The 22,764-nt window shown below is 39.7% G+C and overlaps 1 protein-coding gene across 2 annotated transcripts in view; it reads left to right on the top strand.

The window, feature by feature from the left end:
* LOC134352950 (kelch-like protein 4) overlaps positions 1–22,764 on the top strand; it is a 189,830-nt gene that overhangs the window by 154,518 nt on the left and 12,548 nt on the right. The window contains exons 5-10 of one of the 2 annotated variants that reach the window (XM_063060631.1): positions 3,739–3,951; positions 4,646–4,832; positions 5,568–5,792; positions 12,195–12,357; positions 20,205–20,417; positions 22,460–22,631. In XM_063060631.1, the coding sequence (XP_062916701.1) occupies positions 3,739–3,951; positions 4,646–4,832; positions 5,568–5,792; positions 12,195–12,357; positions 20,205–20,417; positions 22,460–22,631 (1,173 nt within the window). Of the gene's footprint in view, positions 1–3,738; positions 3,952–4,645; positions 4,839–5,567; positions 5,793–12,194; positions 12,358–20,204; positions 20,418–22,459; positions 22,632–22,764 lie in introns of both variants that reach the window. The other variant, XM_063060630.1, reaches the window with a different exon arrangement.

The raw sequence follows: 22,764 nt of genomic DNA, 5'->3' as shown, positions 1-22,764 counted from the left end.
GAATCCATGCCTAGTTCTGCCTATCTTGTCATATGCCTACAGGTACTCTGTAACCTCATCCTTGACAATCGACTCCAACAACTTCCCAACCACCGATGTCAAGCTAACAGGTCTATAATTTCCTCTTTGCTTCCTTGCCCCCTTATTAAATAGTGGGGTGACATTTGCAATCTTCCAGTCCTCCGGAACCATGCCAGAATCTATCGGCTTTTGAAAGATCATCGCTAATGCCTCCGCAATCTCCACAGCTACTTCCTTCAGAACACGCGGGTGCATTCCATCTGGTCCGGGAGATTTATCTACCTTTAGACTATTCAGCTTCCTGAGTACTTTCTCTGTCGTAATTGTGACTGTGCACACTTCTCTTCCCTGCCACCCTTGGGTGTCCGGTATACTGCTGATGTCTTCCTGCGTGAAGACAGATGCAAAATACTCGTTCAGTTCCTCTGCCATCTCCATATCTCCCATTACAATTCTCCAGCATCATTTTCTATCGGTCCTATATCTACTCTCACCTGTCTTTTACTCTTTATATACTTGAAAAAGCTTTTAGTATCCTCTTTGATATTATTTGCTAGCTTCCTTTCATAGTTAATCTTTTCCCTCTTAATGACCTTCTTGGTTTCCTTTTGTAAGGTTTTAAAAACTTCCCAATCCTCTGTCTTCCCACTAATTTTTGCTTCCTTGTATGCCCTCTCCTTTGCTTTAACTTTGGCTTTGACTTCTCTTGTCAACCACGGTTGCATCCTTTTTCCATTTGAAAATTTCTTCGTTTTTGGAATATACCTGTCTTACATCTTCCTCACTTCTCGCATAAACTCCAGCCACTGTTGCTCTGCTGTCTTTCCTGCCAGTGTCCCTTTCCAGTCAACTTTGGCCAGTTCCTCTCTCATGCCACTGTAATTTCCTTTACTCCACTGAAATACCGACACTTCAGATTTCGGCTTCTCTTTTTCTAATTTCACAGTGAACTCAACCATGTTATGATCACTAAGGGTTCCTTCACCTCAATCTCTCTAATCACCTCCGGTTCATTACACAATACCCAATCCAGTACAGCCGATCCCCTAGTGGGCTCAACAGCAAGCTATTCTAAAAAGCCATCTGGCAGACATTCTACAAATTCTCTCTCTTGAGATCCAGTGCCGACCTGATTTTCCCAATCCACTCACATGTTAAAATCCCCCACAATTATCATAACACTGCCCTTCTGACAAGCCTTTTCTATTTCCAGTTGTAATTTGTAGTCCACATCCCTGCAGCTGTTTGGAGGCCTATAAATAACTGCCAACAGGGTCCTCTTACCCCTGCGATTTCTTAGCTCAACCCATAAAGATTCTGCACCTTCTGATCCTATATCACCTCTTTCTAATGATTTAATATCATTTCTTACCAATAAAGCCATGCCTCCCCCTCTGCCTACCTTCCTATCCTTCTGATATACCGTGTATCCTTGGGCGTTCAGCTCCCAGAGACATGTATCCTTTAGCCGGGTCTCAGTGATGGCCACAATATCATACCTACCAATCTGTAGTGTACGACAAGATCATCCACCTTATTCCTTATGCTGTGGGCATTTAAGTATAACACCTTAAGACCTGTATTTGATACTTTTCGCTTTGATTTCACTGCAACTTTATTGCACTGCAACTCATTCCAATGGCTACAAATTTGCTCCATCACCTGCCTGATTTTCCTGACATCTTTACTGCTCACTATCTTAGATTTACTTCTGTTTTCCCCTTCCTCCGCTCTGTCATTCTGGTTCCCATCCCCCTGCCAAATTAGTTTAAACCCTCCCTGACAGCTCTATTAAACTTTCCCGCCAGGATATTGGTCCCCTTTGGGTTCAGGTGTAACCCGTCCTTTTAGAACTGGTCATACTTCCCCCAGAAGAGATCCTAATTATCCGAGAATCTGAAGCCCTGCCCCCTACACCAGTCTCTCAGCCACGCATTCATCTGCCTGATCCTACTATTCTTACCCTCGCTAGCACGTGGCACAAGCAGCAATCCCGAGATTACTACCCTGGAGGTCCTGCTTCTCAGCTTCTTTCCTAACTCATGGAAATCTCTCTTCAGGACCTCCTCCTTTGTCCTATCTATGTCATTGGTACCAACATGTACCAAGACAACTGGCTGCTCACCCTCCCCCTTCAGAATATTCAGGACCCGATCCGAGACATCCCGTACCCTGGCACCTGGGAGGCAACACGCCATGCGGGTATCTCTATCAGGCTCACAGAATCTCCTGTCCGTTCCCCTGACTATGGAATCCCCTACAACTACCGCATTTCTCTTCTCCCTCCTTCTCACCTGCACAACAGCGCCAGGCTCAGTGCCAGAGACCCGGTCACCGTGGGCACCCCCTGTCAGGTCATCCCCCTCAACAGCATCCAGAACAAGATACCTGTTGCTGAGGGGGACAGCCACAGGGGTGCTCTCCACTATCCGGGCATTTCCCTTCTCTCTCTTGACAGTGAGCGAGTTTTCTGACCCTTGTAGCCTGGGGATGACTATCTCCCTGTGGCTCCTGTCTATCACCTCTTCACTTTCCCTAATAAGCAGTAGGTCATCAAGCTGCAGCTCCAGATCCCTAACACGGTCTCTGAGGTGCTGCATCTCGGTGCACCTGGCGCAGATGTGGCCATCAGGGAGGCTGGAGGTCTCCCAGGATTCCCACAACTGACACCCTGAACAAAGCACTAACCCTGCAGGCATGCTATCTAATTCTGCAGGAGTGAAACAGGAAAAATAAGTCTACTCACCCACTTACCTCGCCAAACAAACGCACTTTTTAAACCGTTAGCTCGTACCGTTAGCTGTGTGAGACCTGCTTTTCCTGTCTGTCCGGGCCGATTAGCGAAAGGGGTGGGGGGGAGGGAGGAGAAAGAAAAGAGCCTCAATATCAAATTCTCTAACTTTAGGTAACTGAATTTTTTTTCTGTCTGTATCAGAACTAGCCATTTCTGCCAGTCATCCATCTTTTATTTGGTTCAGTTTTTCCCTGTACATTAGTCTTGCCTGCTATTAGCAAAATGTTGCAGATATAGAAACATGATTTGCTTGTCTGACACATTAACATTTAATATCTCCTTGTGATGAATTTTCCCTTTGTTCTATCCAGCCTTCAATGCTGCTGAGAATTAACCTGTTTTCTCTCTTCCCTAGACTCACATCTGAAATGTCAAGCTTGTTTCTCTTTCTACAGATGCTGCTTGACTTGCTGACTGTGGCATTTTGTTTTACTTTATATCCATGGTTTAACGGAAAAATTCTGCAGCATTTCTTTATCAGAGATGGGATGAATCATCAGCTAATAGGAGGCTTGTTTTAGGAAGGACTAATTGGCAGAAATTTTCAACAACTTCAAAATTGCTAAGTGTGGCTCCTAAAACATTGAAATGATCTTGCCGTCACTAGTTGAGCTCTCAATGCGACGAGAGTTAATTTCATGTGCGACGGGCTTCAAAACTTTAGCAAATAATGCCGGATTAACAGCTAAGACATTGAAACAAATAACTACCATAGTATTCAAACAGGAATTTCATTATCCAATCATGATTTACTTTAACATGTAATGAGAATTATATATATTTGTTCACAAATTATAACTTATATTTCTCTTATCATAAATTATATCCCATAATATTGCCTTATAATAAATTATATCTTATAAATATCTTATAATAAAGTATATTTGTTAACACCAATCATTGTTTTGTTGACTTGATCACAGGAACACTTCATGGAAGTGATTAAGAATCAAGAGTTCCTTCTGCTCCCCGCCAGTGAGATTGAGAAGATCCTTGCTAGTGATGATATTAATGTTCCTGATGAGGAGACCATATTCCAAGCTCTGATGATGTGGGTAAAGCATGAGCTACACAAAAGGCAACAGGATCTTGCAATGCTCTTGTCTTACATTAGACTACCATTACTCTCCCCACAGGTAAAGGAAAACACAAAATGGCTCCTACAGACTTTACCGAAAGCATTTGGCACTGTATTAAGTAATATTAACCTTATTCAATATATCGCTAATATTCCGATGAATATTCCCAATCTTCATTTTCCTCTGTTAGCTCAATAGCAAAGGATCTGTTCTTTTTATCAGAGTGAGTCAGTTGGCTATCATAATGGCAGGTCTAGAAACAGAAGTAGGCAATCTCTTAAGTACTTTCTTTCTGATGTGAAGAACAGTTGTTCTCCTCAGGTCTCGTAGGGCAAATTAAGTCTCATCTACCACCGTCTCACGTCTCCCCCACCCCAACTGCAAGTATTTTAAATCCCCGTTAGAGCAAGTCCCATTGCCCATTCAAGTGATCCCAGCAGCTTTATTTTCCAATTACTTCTGAGGTGGAAAATTAAGATCAAATGCGGCTTGAGATTTAAAATCACACAGGTCTAATTTCTATGGCTGAATTTCTGTCATGAGTTATACTGTCAGATTCTGTTAAGCTGCCATATCTAATATGAACACATCTATAGACAGTTAATGATTTAAATTATTATCACAATAATATTTGCAGCCTACTGCAAATTGGAGAACTTGGAAAAAAATAAAAATAGAGTGTGAATCATTTTCTGAAATAACATAACATGTTTTATGGCCTATAGTGACTGATGAATTCTATTTATTCTAGCTGTTGGCTGATTTGGAAAATAATCCAATGTTTGCTGATGACTTGGAATGCCAAAAACTCCTTATGGAAGCTATGAGGTATCATTTGTTGCCAGAGCGACGACCCATGATGCAAAGTCCCAGAACAAAACCAAGAAAATCAACAGTTGGAGCACTTTATGCAGTAGGAGGAATGGATACTAACAAGGGTAAAAGTAAAAAGGAAATTGAAGCATCCATTGAACATAAGATGGCTAATGTGTAAAGAATTAAAACTTCCTTGCAATTTTTTTCATGACAGCCCTACGAATGACATCAAGACACTTTCCTTTGTAGGATAATTTTAATTGACTATTTAGAAATGGCTATTTACTACTTATTTTTGTTTTAGATGTTATTTCATCCTCTCTCCAATGCCTTCTGGAGTTTCACGGATATTCCTCTGCTCAGGGGATGAAATGGGAATGCATATTTGAGGAAAATTATTGTTCAGCCTTCCAAAAAGAACCTTAACTTTGAACTGACATCTGTGTTCTTTTCCCTCAATTACTGCAATGAAACACTTGGCTGCTATTTTATGTCTCCACAATTGGTCACAATTCAGATTAGAACCTCCCCTCCATAGGATTAGGAGGATATCAAGTAGAAAGCCATGATTGGTGAGATGTGCTTTCAGAAAGGTATTTTGGTCTACCTTGGTCCAGTGTATCAGCCATACTCCTCAATTATCCCTTGTCTATTCATAAACACATTCTTAACCTACGTTACTACCTCATGCATTAAAATTGTCTGCTGTGATAGTAAAGACAAGAGGCCAGAATTCACAATAATTCTTGTTAAGAGTTAGAATTTATTCATTTAATTGAATTCATACTTACTGATTTATAATTCTACAGTTAATAATTGTCATCATTTCTCAGATCTATCATCAACTATTTTGATAGGTGCCACAACAGTGGAAAAATATGACCTCAGGACAAATACCTGGATACAAGTAGGCACAATGAATGGGAGACGTCTGCAGTTTGGTGTGGCAGTGATTGACAATAAACTGTATGTCGTTGGTGGAAGAGATGGATTAAAGACATCCAACACTGTTGAATGTTACAATCCGATAGCCAAAGTTTGGTCAATAATGCAACCAATGTCCACTCATAGACATGGACTAGGTAAGAAATATTTTTAAAAATTATTTACAAACTTTTGAACTTAACATCCCTTTTGATGAAGAACGAACAACACTACTCAATTTTATATGTTCTTATGGAGCATAACTTTGCAAAGCATAGCAGATTTACATGTGGCACAAAGAACTAAATGTCTTTAAATGTTTCTATCTAAGCTGCCTCAACCATTTCCTCTGGCACATCCCAATCTCTGTGTGAAAAAGTCTCAGATTGTACATGAAATAGGAGCTCAGCAGGGTGGGAGCATCATTAGCGTGGATAGAGACTTTAAGAAAGGTCACAGCATGGAGAGTAGGAATAAATAAGTTATGTTCAGTGTGTCAGATTGTCAGAAGAAGACACCACAGGTAGTGGGCCCTAAATTATTTAACAATTAACACTGGATATATTATACTGTTGCTTTAACTAATTTTGTTGATAATGCACAGCTAGGAGTGAAATTGAACTTCAACAAGGGCTCAAGAAGTCTGTAAAAGCACACAAACTGATTCAAACAAGTGAGCAGATGGAGTATAATGTGGGAAAATAAGAGATAAAATGCTTTAATGAAAAGAATCTAAGAAGAATTAATATTGGTATACTGAGGGGCCTTGGTTTTGCTGCAGAGAGTAAACCTGCAAGTCCAGCACACAGTTAAGAAGAGGCATAGATGTAAGGAAATCTTGTTTAAATCCTACAAAGCTTTGGGTGAGGCCATGTTTAGATCACTGTTTGTCGATTTATCTATGTGCTTTAAAGAAGGATGTAGTTATTTTGACATAGATTTACCAGGTTGATCCTGAGGATAATGGGATTGTCCTATAAAGAGAGATTGTATAAATCTGGCCTGAACTTATTAATGTTCATCACATACAAGGTTTTAAGAAGGTTTGGCAAGGCAGGTACTGAGACAGTTTATTCTACTTGTTCTGGAACTGGGGGTATAATCACAGGATAAAGGATCAGTCAGGGAGAAAATTCTTTCTTCATAGGATGGTAAATCTTTTAATTCCCTTCCTCTCTGGATTGTGGATGCTCAGTCACTGGGTATCTTTAAGCAAAAGATCATTGGACTTCTGTAACTAAGGGGAACAAAGGACCTGTGGACCTGTGGATCTGTGGATGAAGGAAAGTGGATTTGAAATATGTTGATCACAATTTGACTGAATTGTAAAGCAAGTCTGTGGAGTTATATGTCATACACCTTCCTCTGTTTCTTATACTCTGGTTCAATGTCTTCACCCGTAATGTTCATGTTTAGAAGACACGACATTTAAGTTAAATTGACACCAACATTTTAAAATATCTTCTCATGGCGGCCAGGTGTACATATTTATGATTTGGAATAAAGCATCATTGCCTTACTTGGACCTTGTATCAGAGGATTGTGGCATGCCTACTTCTCAGTCAGTAAAAGATTTTCAAACATTTTCTCCTCGTCTTCATTTTTTTCTTGCATTTCACATTAAATTTGTTTCATGGGGAAAATTACTTTCTTTTAAAGAATCACTTTAAATTTTCCAGATGCAATCGGATTTTCCAGTTAAAATGTTACTGAGATGAATGACACTCCTCTCTTCTAAAATGTAAACTGGGCACAGAGTATTGGGTAGTTGTATTGTTAAATATGACATTATATAAAGTGTCTCATTTTCCCCAGTTTCTTCAGAAAATTCGCATGTAAGTATCTCAATGCATAGGTTGCTCTTGACTATGAAGTAAAATCAGAGCTTATCTGTTCTTTCAGATTTGCAATTTTAAAGGCTTTACAAGTGTTAATCACTGCCTAACAATCTCTCTTCATCATTAAAAACTAACTGTACGAGATTTGCAGTCTCAATCCTGTAAATCTAAAGTGAAAAAGGTAAATACTGCTCTTGATTTTTGATCATTTTGGAAAATCCAGACGGTTGTATTTCCAAATTCGATTTGATATGACATTCTAATATAGCTTACTTTTAACCAGGAAGCTTATCAATTATGCCATTACACTGCTAAACTGTAAATAGCAACTTGAAATATGCTTTCTGCAGAATATACTTTAACATTCACAATCCTGGCACATACCTTCCCAGAGAGGAAATAAATATTGAGGATTCAGATATAAATATCAGTAGGCACAAATATTTTTGAACACACTCAGATCCCTAGTTATGTACTCCCAGTATGTCAAGCTCAATGCCAGAAACATGATGTCATAAAATTAACCTACTTAATTTGCAGTGCCCATAAAATTATATATCCTATAGCATCTGTTGCTACATTCTTGATGTGCTCTCTGCAGATGAATTTGATGAAATCAAATATTAGATTTATACTTCATGTTTAGGAAAGGGCAAGTGACTTGTGTGACAATAGTTAAAATAAAATTGAAGGGCCATATTTAATATAGTATATTGGTGGCGCTATTTATCAGCAATTGTGTGCCAATACATTTGTTTTTAAATACGCTTGCAGGACAGGATGGATTCTGCCACAAGCTCTTTCTTAAACAGAACAGAGCACTTGATCACTTCCTATTGGCCAGTTAAAGAATGCCATAAGATAGTATAAAATACAGCAGAATTGGAGAATAAATTTTACCTTACTTCTTATGTTGTGTCTTCTTCACTAACATATCAGAGAACTATGATATATGATAACCACCAAACTTAAAAGGTGCTCGGATTTCTAAAGCTAGGATATAAGATATACACTTAGAAATGGTTCATGAAATAAGTTTTTTTTATATATCGATCGAATATTCTTTGCTTTACTTGGTTTCAAATAAGCTTCATAGAATCAAGATCAAGTCACTAAATCTAGAAAAGGTACAATAAGTCCTACATAAATTAATCTGACTGGCAATTGAAAGTTAATCTTGGCAAGCAGTTAAAATTCCCTGAGTTCATCAAATCATCATCCCAGAGGCCTAATATGGTCAATCTGTCAGAAACCTTGAAGCAGGTGGTCAGTGCCTTGGGAAAACTGTACTGCGGAAGCATTTGGGTGTAAGAAAGTCAAAAACCAGGAGCTGGTAGAATCGTGCCAGAGACCGGAGTGGAGGACAGAATGTGAGCCTATAAGAGATAGGGTGTAGAGGCTTTACTGGCTGTTCACTGTGCAGAACCTACTTTCTCGTTGTTATCACATGGGATGCAAAGAAAAGAGCCATCCGGACCATCACAGAGTCTGCTGAGTGAGTCTCCAGATAGCTACGCATCAAGAAGTGAGACCCGTGGTCGAATGCTGCTGGCACACAAGTCAGGGCCCGATCAATGCTGGCTGGGTTGCCTGGGCGATGGTGTCTGATGTTGAAAGACCCAAAACACCCGATAACACCAGGTTACAGCTCTGATAGTGTATCCCAGCGCACCCTAGGATGTATCTCAGCATTGAATCGTTCTAGTCTTCCTGCTGAAAATGCGAAAACTAGATTAGGGCAGCAGAAGCAAAATATTAGTTCAAAAATATAATTAAGACCAGTATCTGCAAATCATGTAGGTGAAATGTTCATAAAACCTAGACAATATATCCAGTACGCTGGGAATTAAATTGATCCATATAAGTGAAAATGTAGATGGAAACAGAAAATTTTTTATTATTTGATCTTTTGAGCTAATGTTTATGGCCAATGGCAGTTCTTCAGAAATTGCTGATGAAACGTTGTTATTCTAAAGCATCTATTTTTTGCTCGCTGCCCTGCTGAAATTTTCATACACTTTTGTTTTATTTTACGTGTCTGGCATTCATTGATTTTTGTTTTGCATTATCAATATCCAATAATCCATTGTTATCTGCAAATGAGGTGCTGCATGGGTTAATCTTAAGAATTACAATAGGTAAATGCTTTGTATCAGGTTTTGCCTTGTGTTTCAGAAATGGAACAGAGCATTATTTGAAACATTATGCATTGTGACATAACACAACAGGGGATGTTGAGTTCAATGCAGGCTCAAACCAAAACATGAATATACCTCAATTTTATATCAAAAATTCATGGCCTAAAGATTTCCAAGACTCAGAAAATCTTGGAAGCCTGTGCATGATCATAATGGCAGAAATATACTGTCAATTTAGCACAACAACATTCCTCAAATAACAATAAGGTAATGACTAGATCAACTATTTTGTTATAAAATGATTTATCTTTGTGGGATGTAACAGAATGAAGGTAATGGCAAATAGAGAAGACAGCTTATGATACATGAGTAATGTAGTTTTCTCTAAAAGATCAATAATTTATAACCATAGATGTTGAAAAAGACTTCCGATGACTGATGGCTCTAATATACTGATTGGATGGGAACACTCAGAATCAAAAAGGAAATACAGTAGTCATTTGTTTTTCTTTAATATATCAGTCAATTAGTACAACTGTCCAATATTCACATTAATACATCAAGTACTGCTGAGTGATTTATTTTATTATGTGGATTTTGTTCATTGTCATGATAAGTTGGAGTTGTCATTCTTTCCAGCTATATCGCTGAAGCAGTGAATAGCTGTGCTGTACAAAGTGCTCTTTTCCCCACTGTGGTTAAGTATTACAATGGTTAAGTATTATGCATAGTTATCATAATAGTATCATGATGATATATTTCCCAAATATTGAATAGTCAATGAACATTCATACCTTGACTTTCCTGCTGGTGTTACATTAATATGGATGATTGTTCAAATAAGATGAATTGTTCATTGTAAGCATGAAATTACATTTGTAAAGAACTAGCTCACCTTTCAAATATCATCCATGATGATAGAAATTCAGCACTTAATTACTAGAGTAAACTAGTGGTGTACAGATGTTTTGTGGAGAGGGCAAGATTTACAAACCAAATTATGGACTCACTTTCAAGGGCTCTTCATGTCATCGATATTTATTGCTTTTTTTTCCTTTTGTATTTGCAGTTTATCGACTTTAGCACATTGGTTGTTTATTTATCTTGTTGGATGCAGCCTTTCATTGATTCTATAGTGTATGTGGAGTTACTGTGTATGCCTGCAAGAAAATTAATCTCAGGGTTGTACATGGTGGCATATATGCACCTTGATCTAAAATTTACTTTGAACTTTGAACTTCTGAGGTCACTCATGAGAAACCTCTTATTTCAATCAAACATACCTGTTTATATTTTTATTCATTTTTAAAGACACTAATGCCCTGATTCACACTGCTCCACTCACCTCCTCCTCATTGAGCTGGACCCTACTGCTCCATTGCTCCCTCAAGCCACCTCCAGTGGTCTTTGGCATCTTGCTATCCATTTCAACACCTTGTGTAAGTTACAAACTACTCAACATCTATGGGAGAGGAAAAGAATTACCAGGGTAGGTTGATGACCTTCTATCAGAGCTAGGTAATGGAGTTGTATCCACTGATATTATGCTATGGGGTTTAGAGCCTGATGTCAATTTGGAAGATCAGACTGGGACAAGTATATTCTTGGACCTTGCTTTGCACTAGGGATAGAATGAAGGACATGGACAGTCATCTTTCCCCTATAGCCTTCAGCCAAATGACATAATTTTTATTTTATTTTATTGTATTTTTAAAATTTTTATTTAGAGATACAGCTCAGTAACAGGCCCTTATGGACAAATGAGCCCAATTCAAAGGTTCAAAGGTTCATTTATTATCAAAGCATGTATCCATATACATCTCTAAAATTTGTCTTCTCCAGATAGCCATGAAACAGAGAAAGACATGAAAATCGTTCAGAGGGGATCATCAAACCCATCCCCCCCCCCAGAGTGGCAAACTGATCATCACTTAAACCCATTGTGACCAATCTTACGTATTTGGAATGTTGGAGGAAACCCATGTGTGCAAGGGGAGAATGCATATACTCATTGCAAATAGTGGCAAAATTAAACACAGGTTGCTGGCACTGTATTAGCATTATGCTAGCTGCTTCTTTCCAAGCAGCTGGGCCTATCCTAAATAGTCCTGTCCCACAGCCTCTGTTGATTTTATGGGAGAGCTGGCACCCACTGTCCATCTCATTCTCACAATCACTGTCATAGCCATGAATCGGGTAGCAAAATGATGTATAACCAGTCAGGCTAAATGTTGCAGAGGTATCAAGTACAGTTGAGCCAAACTGGCCAAGCTCATGGACTGCATGTGGTATGTTGTGCACATATAATTTAATGAAAAAGGGACAAAATTATTGAGGTCCAACACATCACAGCACTTTCAGCCATTTGACTTAATATCATTTAGCTTTATCAGTGATTGATTTCATTTAGATATTAACATTATGTCCTTCATGATTCCTATTACAGAATGTTGTATTTATTTGGGTCATTTTCTTCAAGATGCAAAACTTTTTTTATATAGCTAGATTTATTTATTTCAAATATTTACTATCAAATATTACATGTTCTGATCTTCAAAATAGCTTGTGGACAATTTTATTTCAGGAGTGGCAGTACTTGAAGGACCAATGTACGCAGTTGGTGGACACGATGGGTGGAGTTACCTGAACACAGTAGAGCGATGGGATCCACAAGCTCGTCAATGGAACTATGTTGCCAGCATGTCTACTCCAAGAAGCACTGTGGGAGTTGCAGCATTAAACGGCAAGTAAGTGGCTAGCTATTAGACTGTTAAATCTTTGCAGCACCTCACAAGTAAGTGACATCCATAACTTTCCAATAATGCAACTCATCAAGTTCATAAATGTACAAAATAAAACTAATATAAAGTGCATTATAACTCAAATAAGATTTCATACATGGATTCCACGAACCATCATCTTCAAATTTTAAGAAGAATTACGATAGTAGTATTGGATGTACACTAAAGGCCAGTTGCCTCTGAAAAAGATGTATAAATGCTATATATACAAATATTTCAAAAGATGGGAGTATTATTCGACTAAGCAACAGAAAAAGGATAGGGCTGAGTGGGAATACAAGATATTAAGAGGAATAGATAGAGTGAACAGCCAGCACCTCTTCCCCAGGGCACCGCTGCTCAGTACAAGAGGACATGGCTTTAAGGTAAGGGGTGGGAAGTTCAAGGGGGATATTAGAGGAAGGTTTTTTACTCAGAGAGTGGTTGGTGCGTGGAATGCACTGCCTGAGTCAGTGGTGGAGGCAGATACACTAGTGAAATTTAAGAGACTACTAGACAGGTATATGGAGGAATTTAAGGTGGGGGGGGGGTTATATGGGAGGCAGGGTTTAAGGATCGGCACAACATTGTGGGCTGAAGGGCCTGTACTGTGCTGTACTATTCTATGTTCGATGTTCTATGAAATGTAAGCAAGAAGTCAAGTTTAAAAAATCCATCAATAAGTCACAGAAAGATCATCTGTAAAGTAGTGGGGAAAAGCTGCTATAATTAAATGTGGAACTTCCTTAAACAGGCAGAAAAAAATATAGGAAAGGCAAACCAGTACTAAATCAGTCTTAGGGTATTGCTGATATTGTCAATTAAACACCCCCCCCCCACCACCACCACAAAGGAACTAATTCACACAACTTTTGTCAACGTGTAAAACAAATATCCACACAAAATCTGTTAACGTTTGAATGCTAACTATTCATTTGATGACAGATGAGAAGTTTATTGCAAGTAGGTCATCACATCCAAGGAACATTTGTTTCAGACATCCCGGTTCCTTGGAGAGTAGCAAAGAAATTAAGTGATAAGTAGGTAGGAAAAAAATGGGGTTCTTGATTAGAAAGGATGTCAAGAGTTAGGGGTGAAAGTAGCAGAATGGGCTTGAGAGAGAAAATACAGTAAATCAGCCATGATTGAATAGCGGAGCGGACTTCATGGGTTGAATAACCTAGTTTTGTTTCTATGTCTCATGGTTTTATGAAGCAAAGGCTGCAGTCTGGAATGTATTCATGTGATGATAGCTGGTTCTCCACTTAAGAAGATCAGAAGGGAGCTCCATTGCTGCAGGACTTTTCCTTCTACTTGCGCTGCGTGAATTTATAATGATGATTGGTGTGTGCAGACTGATTCTACTCTTTAGGCCAGGGGACGTTCCATAATGGCACAGCGAGCTGTGATGATTACAGCAACCACAAGGCTGTAGGTTGAGTAGTGGAGTTTTCCTTCTCCAAGATAGACTACCTGGCAAGGCTAATGAGTCCTATCTACCCGGGTTTGGAATTTGAGTTGTCCTTCTCCTAAGCTGGCTGCTACCAAGGCTAATGAGCCCAGCCTGCCCACCCAATTATACCACTGGACATATGGTCACACCATGACATAGCAAACTCAGGAAGAACAGGGACTCCACGTGAAGGTAATTCTATGGACACACAGTAGTATAGGAGAGACCTTATGTGAGTGACTTCCTGCATAGCAAGCAAACAGTGGTACTGCAGTGATCACTACGCCTGGAAAGGAGAGGCTATGGGAGATGCTTCACAGGCCTTATGTGAGCAGGACATCCAGCCCAGGACTCACCCTTCCATGTGCGTTCTGTTAACTTATAACAGATCTTTCCCTCTTCCCACAGTTGCTAGTCTTATATTAACAAAAACATGTTTAATTACATTACTACAATGTTCATACTATAACCATTCAAGTCACATGCCAAGTTAAAGAGGAAAATCCTACAAGGAATATTTCCTGAGGAGTTTTTACTTCTGTTATTCACACCAATTTATTAGAACAGTAAAAGGTTTGTGATACAACAGGTGAGCAGTGCCACTAATGGAGCTGCTGCTTCACAGCTACAGGAACCAAGGTTTAATCCTCACCTTAGGAACTGTTTGTGTAAAGTTTGCATGTTCTCCCTGTGAGCACATATGGGTTTTCTCTGGTATTTATCTTTCTCCAGTGTTCTCCCACACCCGAATAGACACATGTGAGTGGAGATCTGGAGAGGTGGAGGGGATGGGGAGAAACTTGTTGGGAATGCAGGAGAGTAAAATGGGATTAGTCTAGGATTAATGTAAATGTGTGCTTAATTGTCAGCATGGACAAGGCTGGCCATAACTCTATGACTCTGTGAACCTGCAACAAATTGAACAATTAAATGTGCAAGAGCGAAAGTCCTGCAAGAAATATTTCCTGAGGAGAATTTAATTCTGTTACTGTGATTAAGTTATTGAAACATTACAAGCATAACTTGGCCTCCAGTAAACCCTGTGTGGAGTTTGGACATTATTCTTGTGACTCCTCCACCCCTACCAGGGGTTTCCAATGCAAAGGTGTAACTTGAGCAGGAGGCATTGTGTTTATTCTGAAAAGTAAGTGTGAGAATAGTAACACATGCTGAAGAATATAGCATAGAAAATAATGTTAATGTTACTGCCCTCTAGATATTCAGGGTTGCAAATCGATGATAATTTGCATCACCATTCACCTCACAGGCCATTCTCCTGTAATTCCATCAGGATCAATCACATTAAATGAAATAAACAAACTTAATACTTCACATGGATTAACCTTTAATTTGTCCATTGTTCTTTGGGGACAAAACAGCACTTAACAATCTAAAAATATCAATTGGAATTTAATCAGAGCTAATTAAAATCTAGCTCCTCGTAGCACTGTGAGATATAGCAAAGTCATTTTGATAAAATACTTCACTTGCACTGTCCAATCCAATTAGTGAAAGTGTTTGTAAGTTTTATTTTTAAATATTTTATTTATTATTGTTCAGTAAAACAGCATGGAATAGGTTCTTCCAGCCTTAGAGTCCTGCCACCCAGTAAACCCCCTGAACACCCCTAATTTAACTTGACTTAATCGCGGGACATTTTACTAACCAGTATGTCTTTAGACTGTGAGAAGAAAGCAGGGGAAAACCGACACAGAGGATGCCAGGTTTGAACACTGAACTCCATGCTCCAAGCTGTAGTAGTATTGTGATAATCACTATGCTGTTGTGGCACCCCTTTCCTGTCGTCTTTCATAATGTACGAGTCAATACGAGCAAGTCTAGTTTTCACTTTTGGTCTTCTTGTGTGTTAATCATGTTGTTTTTGCATTCAGTTCGGCATCCTTGAAAATGATCTTCCATTTTCACATCTGATTCTGATATGCTTGGATTTAGTTCCAAGAATTTTGAAAGCAATCTGATCCTCAACTACTTGCTGTTTTTTTTGTAATAAGACAGACAATGAATTTCCATTGTTAAATGGCTGGCATCACAGCCAATTTCATCTGTGACATCTGAACTCATGCATATCTCAACCACTCCGTACATTCTCACCAACCGACTTGTAAGGATGAAAGTGTTGTCAAAAATGCAATCTGAATCAGGTTTATTATCAGAGTCAGAATTAGGTTTGTTACACCAGTAAATGCCGTGAAATTTGTTAACTTAGCTGCCGTAGTACAATATAATACATGATAAATATAGGAAAAAAGTAAATTACAATAGGTATAAGTATATAAAATATTTAAATTAAAAATGGTAGTGCAAAAATAGAAATAATAAAAAAGTGAGGTAGTTGTCATGGGTACAACGTCGTATGTTGTGAAATTTAATGTTTTGCAGTAGTGGCGCTGTGCAAGACATAATTATGATGAGATTCAAAAAAAAATAGTGCAACAGAGGAATAACAAAGAAGTTTTCATAGCTTCATGGACTGCTTAGAGATCTGATGGTGGAGGGGAAGAAGCTGTTTCTGAATCATTGAGTGTGAGTCTTCAGGCTCCTGTATTTCTTCCCTGATGGTAGTAATGAGAAGAGGATATATCATAAATGGTGTGGGTCCTTAATGATGGATGCCTCCTTCTTGAGACACTGCCTTTTGAAGATGTCCTCATAATAGAGAGGATCTGTGTCTGTGCTAGACCTGGTTGAGTTTACAGCCTCTTGCAATAAAGGAAGAGATATTATATTAGTCACAATTCTGCCATAAACTCAATAAATAATGAAAGAGATTTGAGAAGTTAAGTGGGCAATTGTTCCTGTCTTTTCAAAATTTAAAGTAAATTTATTATCAAAGTACGTTCATGTTACCATATACTACCATGAGACGAAGGAATTGGTTGTTGACTTTAGAAGGAGTAGCGGACCGCAGGACCCCATTTACATCGGTGGTGCGCAATTGGAACAGGTCAAAAGCTTTAAGTTCCTCGAGGTCAATACCACAAATGACCTGACTTGATCCAACCATGCAGAACCCACCAGCGCCTTTACTTCCTGAGAAAGCTAAAGAAATTTGGCCTGTCCCCTAAATCATTCAGTAATTTTTTATAGATGCACCATAGAAAGCATTCTTCTAGGGTGCATCACAACCTGGTATGGAAGTTGTCCTGTCCAAGACTGGAAGAAGCTGCAGAAGACTGTGAACACAGCCTAGCACATCACACAAACCAATCTTCCGTACTTGGAACATACATCAAAGTTGCTGGTGAATGCAGCAGGCCAAGCAGCATCTATAGGAAGAGGCGCAGTCGACGTTTCAGGCCGAGACCCTTCGTCAGGACTAACTGAAGGAAGAGTGAGTAAGGGATTTGAAAGCTGGAGGGGGAGGGGGAGATGCAAAATGATAGGAGAAGACAGGAGGGGGAGGGATAGAGCCGAGAGCTGGACAGGTGATAGGCAAAAGGGAATACGAGAGGATCATGGGACAGGAGGTCCGAGAAGAAAGACAAGGGGGGGGGGTGACCTAGAGGATGGGCAAGAGGTATATTCAGAGGGACAGAGGGAGAAAAAGGAGAGTGAGAGAAAGAATGTGTCTCTCTGCATTCCGCAGGGATCGCTCCCTACACAACTCCCTTGTCCATTCGTCCCCCCCATCCCTCCCCACTGATCTCCCTCCTGGCACTTATCCGTGTAAGCAGAACAAGTGCTACACATGCCCTTACACTTCCTCCCTTACCACCATTCAGGGCCCCAAACAGTCCTTCCAGGTGATGCATCACTTCACCTGTGAGTCGACTGGGGTGATATACTGCGTCCGGTGCTCCCGATGTGGCCTTTTATATATTGGTGAGACCCGACGCAGACTGGGATACCGCTTTTCTGAACATCTACGCTCTGTCCGCCAGAGAAAGCAGGATCTCCCAGTGGCCACACATTTTAATTCCACATCCCATTCCCATTCTGACATGACTATCCACGGCCTCCTCTACTGTAAAGATGAAGCCACACTCAGGTTGGAGGAACAACACCTTATATTCCGTCTGGGTAGCCTCCAACTTGATGACATAAACATCGACTTCTCTAACTTCCGCTAAGGCCCCACCTCCCCCTCGTACCCCATCTGTTACTCATTTTTATGCACACATTCTTTCTCTCACTCTCCTTTTTCTCCCTCTGTCCCTCTGAATATACCTCTTGCCCATCCTCTGGGTCACCCCCCCCCTTGTCTCTCTTCCCGGACCTCCTGTCCCATGATCCTCTCGTATCCCCTTTTGCCTATCACCTGTCCAGCTCTCGGCTCTATCCCTCCCCCTCCTGTCTTCTCCTATCATTTTGGATCTCCCCCTCCCCCTCCAGCTTTCAAATCCCTTACTCACTCTTCCTTCAGTTAGTCCTGACGAAGGGTCTCGGCCTGAAACGTCGACTGCGCCTCTTCCTATAGATGTTGCTTGGCCTCCTGCGTTCACCAGCAACTTTGATGTGTGTTGCTTGAATTTCCAGCATCTGCAGAATTCCTGTTGCTTCCATACTTGGACTCACTTTATACAGCACGCTGTCGGAGCAGTGCTGCCAGGATAATCAAGGACACGACCAACCCAGCCAACACACTTTTCGTCCCTCTTCCCTCCGGGAGAAGGCTCAGGAGCTTGAAGACTCGTACGGCCAGATTTGGGAACAGCTTCTTTCCAACTGTGATAAGACTGCTGAACAGATCCTGACCCGGATCTGGGCCGTACCCTCCAAATATCTGGACCTGCCTCCCGTTTTTTTTGCACTATCTTACTTTCCCTTTTCTATTTTCTATTTATGATTTATAATTTAAATTTTTAATATTTACTATCGATTTGTACTCTAGGGAGCGTGAAGTGCAGAATCAAATATCGCTGTGATGATTGTATGCTCTAGTATCAATTGTTTGGCGACAGCAAAGTATAAAGTATAAAAAAAGTATTTTCTTGAAGGCATTTACAGAAAAATCAAAAGAATTTACAAAAACTATTGATAAGCAAGGACTGACAAACAACCTATGTGCAAAAGAAGACGAACTGTGCAAATATACAGTATAAAACATTAACACTGAGAACATAAATTGTAAAGTGTTCTTGAAAGTGTGCCTGTAGGTTTAAAATCAGTTTAGAGTTGTGGTGAGTTTGGGAGCCTGATGGGTGTTGGGTAATAACTGTTCCTGAACCTGGTGGTGTGGGACCTAAGGCTTCTGTACATCCTACTCGATGGTAGTAGTGAGAAGTGTGTGTGATGGGAGTCCTTGATGACGGATGCTGCTTTCTCGTGGCAGTGCTCTGTGTAAATGTATTCATTATGGAAAGGTCTTTGCCTGTGATGGGCTAGGCTGCATCCATCAATTTCTGTAATCTTTTTTATTCCTGGATATTTGTGTTTCCAGAGTCATGGTGTGGTGTACTCTGCACTAGGCAGATGAAACATAGGTGATTACATTTTTGAACACAACTGTTCAGTCTTTAAGAATAATCCTGAGTGTATGGGTTTTTTTTTTGTATGTTAAATTTAAAATGGCTTCTTTGTTATGTTATACTTGGGAATGCTTCTTTGTTATGTTAAATGTTGAGAAAGTCTCTAGCTAGACATTTGCTTGGATTAATACAGATAGCAGGGTGCTATTAGCCAATGGGTATTTATGTTATCGTTTTTTTTGGGTGATAATGCTGTCTCATATGACTGGGAACGGGGGTTTTGGCGGGGAGTTGGAGGAGAGACGAGGAGGACGGTAGACGTGCGAAAGGCTCCGGTTGATCACTCCGGGTGGTCCTGAGCCATGAGTTGACAGGATCCAGGTGGTCATCAGGAATTTATTGAGCTCCAACGGTTGTGCACGAAGAACTTGGACTTTGATAAGTCTGGCGCCTTTTTTTTCATTACTTCCTTTTCTGTATCGAATTTATATTAATTTCATAGACTCAGTAATATCTATAAAGTGTACTTGGTAAAACGTACTGTGTGTGCTGGCTGATGATTGATGTTTGGGATTGATTTGGGCGGTAGTGGTACAGCAACCGACTCAGTGGGAAGCGTTCAGGCAGGTGCTGGGCGGGATTTCCCCTAGACATATACGAGCCAATGTAACTGAGCGTTACATAAGCTTTCCATATCCTATTATTCTAATTCTCTGCCTCATTTCACACAGCCCCTTCCATTGGTGTTTATGGGAGCTTGCTGTGTATAAATTGGCTGCTACATAACAGCAGTGACTACATTGCAAAAGAATTTCAATGGCTGTAAATTTGTTTGCAAAGACCATAGGCTGCAATAGGTTCAATGGAAGTACAAGGGTTTGTTCTGTTTATGGATGTTATATAATCCTAAAGGTAAGAATTGTGTTTTACAGACTGTACGCAGTAGGTGGCCGAGATGGCAGCTCCTGCCTACGATCAATGGAGTGCTTTGATCCTCATACCAATAAATGGAGCATGTGTGCACCCATGTCCAAGCGAAGAGGGGGAGTTGGAGTTGCCACATGCAATGGCTTTCTTTATACTGTGGGAGGACATGACGCTCCTGCTTCTAACCACTGTTCTAGATTGTCAGATTGTGTGGAACGGTAAGAATGATCACGTTTGTGTTCTTTATTCCCCAGCATTATGCCCATTCCTTCCCAAAGGCACAGATAAATACCACTGACTAGTCCTATTAATATTCAGGCATTACAGGAATTGAGAAACTGGGTTTTGATCACAATAAAATAATAACCTGGTTCTACAACATAGAAAAGAAAACTCACTGACAACATTTCTTTGTTTGGTGCATCTCTGTCTGCCTTTTCTTAATGATTTCATGTATCAACACAGGAGTTGCCAGCCTATTCATTGTGACTACAACAGTCTTAGCTCCAAATAATTATCGTCACTAATAAAATACCAAATGGATATTTGAGTTTAATATTTTCCTTATTTTCTACGTTTGTTTAATTTGAGATTGAATGTTGCAAATTAAATGCTTTCAATATATCACTTTAAAACAGCACAAGTAGCTAATAGCTGATAAATGATGTTGTTCCTTTCTTGCCAAAGGGCAGCACGGATAAGCCAGGTAACTATATTGTGAACCTTGTGCAGTGCTGGGGAAAGTATTTGAGACAGTTCCAAGGAATTGAATTATATTTTGTACATTTGGAAAGCTGGGGCAGATCAGGGATAATCCTCACTAATTTAAGTTGTTTGAGGAGGTAGCTATTGTCTGTAAGGATGTTTATAAAGCCCTTGACAAGGTTCTGCATGGTTGGCTGGTCCAGAATGTTAAAGCACAGGGGATCCAGGGAGAGCTGCATAATTGGATCCAGAACTTGTTTGGATTTGATTGGAGGCAGAAAGTAATAGTGGAGGAATACTTCTCTGACTGGGAGTCAGTGGACTGAGCAGTGCTGCAGTATCGGTGCTGGAACACATTGCGTGTGATACATATTTATAACTTGGATGGGAATGTAAGAGATATGATTAGTAAGTTTGAGATTGTCACAAATGTTGGTGATACGGTGGAGAGCAAGGAAGATTGTCTAAGGCTACGGTAGGAAATAGGTTAGATGGAAATTTGTGCAGAGCATTGACAGATGGAAATTATTTCCATGCAGTGCAAGGTGATGCATTTTGAGAAGTCAGACAGGGAAAGGATATTTACAATAAATGGTAGGATACTAAGGAATGTTATCATCCTACCATTTATTGTAGTAAGGGACATTAGGGTACAAGTTTATTGTTCTCATAGTTACAACACAGGTAAAGGAGGTGGTAAAGAAGGCAAGTTTGCCTTCATAGGTTGGGATGAAATAGAGCCTGACAATACATATATCACAGCTTTACAAAACTCTTTTTGGAACACATATATAGAATATCATGTGCAGTTTTGGTTGCCATACTACATAAAAGATGCCGTTGCACTGGGGAGAGTGCAGATGAGGGGAAGTTCTGAGGGGCATAGATAGAGTAAATGCAAGCAGGAGATTCATTAGGACATTACTTGGATTGCGGGACTTCAGTCATGGAGAAAGGTTTGACAGGTTGTTTGTTTTTCGTGGAGCAAAGAAAACAGAGCCATATCTTAATAGGAACATATAAAAAGATAAGAGATTTTGTTCGTGTAATAGGCCTGTCAAGTGTCCTATTACAAAAGCTGAACCTTGTTAAATGACTGAATGGGTCAGAGAACTGAACGTGTTTGGTCAGCATTTCCAGTCCAGGCAACCGTAGCCTCACGATGCAAAGTTGTCAATTGTGTTCTAACTAGCATTTACTGTAATTACAAAATTGCCTACTTGTTTTTGTATATAATGCTATGTATTTAAAATTCAGAATCTTTTCCCATGGCACTATTACAATCACCATTTAATTAAATGAAAGTGGAACTTTGTTTTCCATTCTCAGGTGATCAGATTATTTAACTGTTTATATATCAGACCTGTTCATCAGTGATTGAACAATCAAAATCAATGTATAAATGTTTAAAACATTTAAAAATGGACAATATTGCTGAATTCATAACCCATCTAGTATTGTAAACTTGGTATTATTTTCTCTGGTATTTTTTTCCTGAGAATATGCTGGTAAGATTTTGATAGTTTCAAAACCATTTTCATTCTCATATTTGTAGGTATGACCCCAAAACAGACACCTGGACAACCGTGGCACCTTTAGGTGTTGCCAGAGATGCAGTTGGAGTGTGCCTTCTTGGGGACAAGCTTTATGCTGTTGGAGGATATGATGGCCAGACTTACCTAAACACTGTTGAATCATATGATGCACAGAATAATGAATGGACAGAGGTAATGCTATTATGAAAAAAAGATAAAATGCAAGTTAAATTTGCAGAAGTTGCACAGTTTTGTATAGATCGCAGGCTAATTCACACTATGATGTCTGTGAAAGGAGTGATTGTTAATCACAGGCAATCGGTCG

Source organism: Mobula hypostoma, chromosome 10, assembly GCF_963921235.1.
Source record: "Mobula hypostoma chromosome 10, sMobHyp1.1, whole genome shotgun sequence".
Taxonomy (NCBI): Eukaryota; Metazoa; Chordata; class Chondrichthyes; order Myliobatiformes; family Myliobatidae; genus Mobula; species Mobula hypostoma.
Note: the sequence above shows the minus strand (reverse complement) of the source record. Positions and strands in the feature narration are given on the sequence as shown.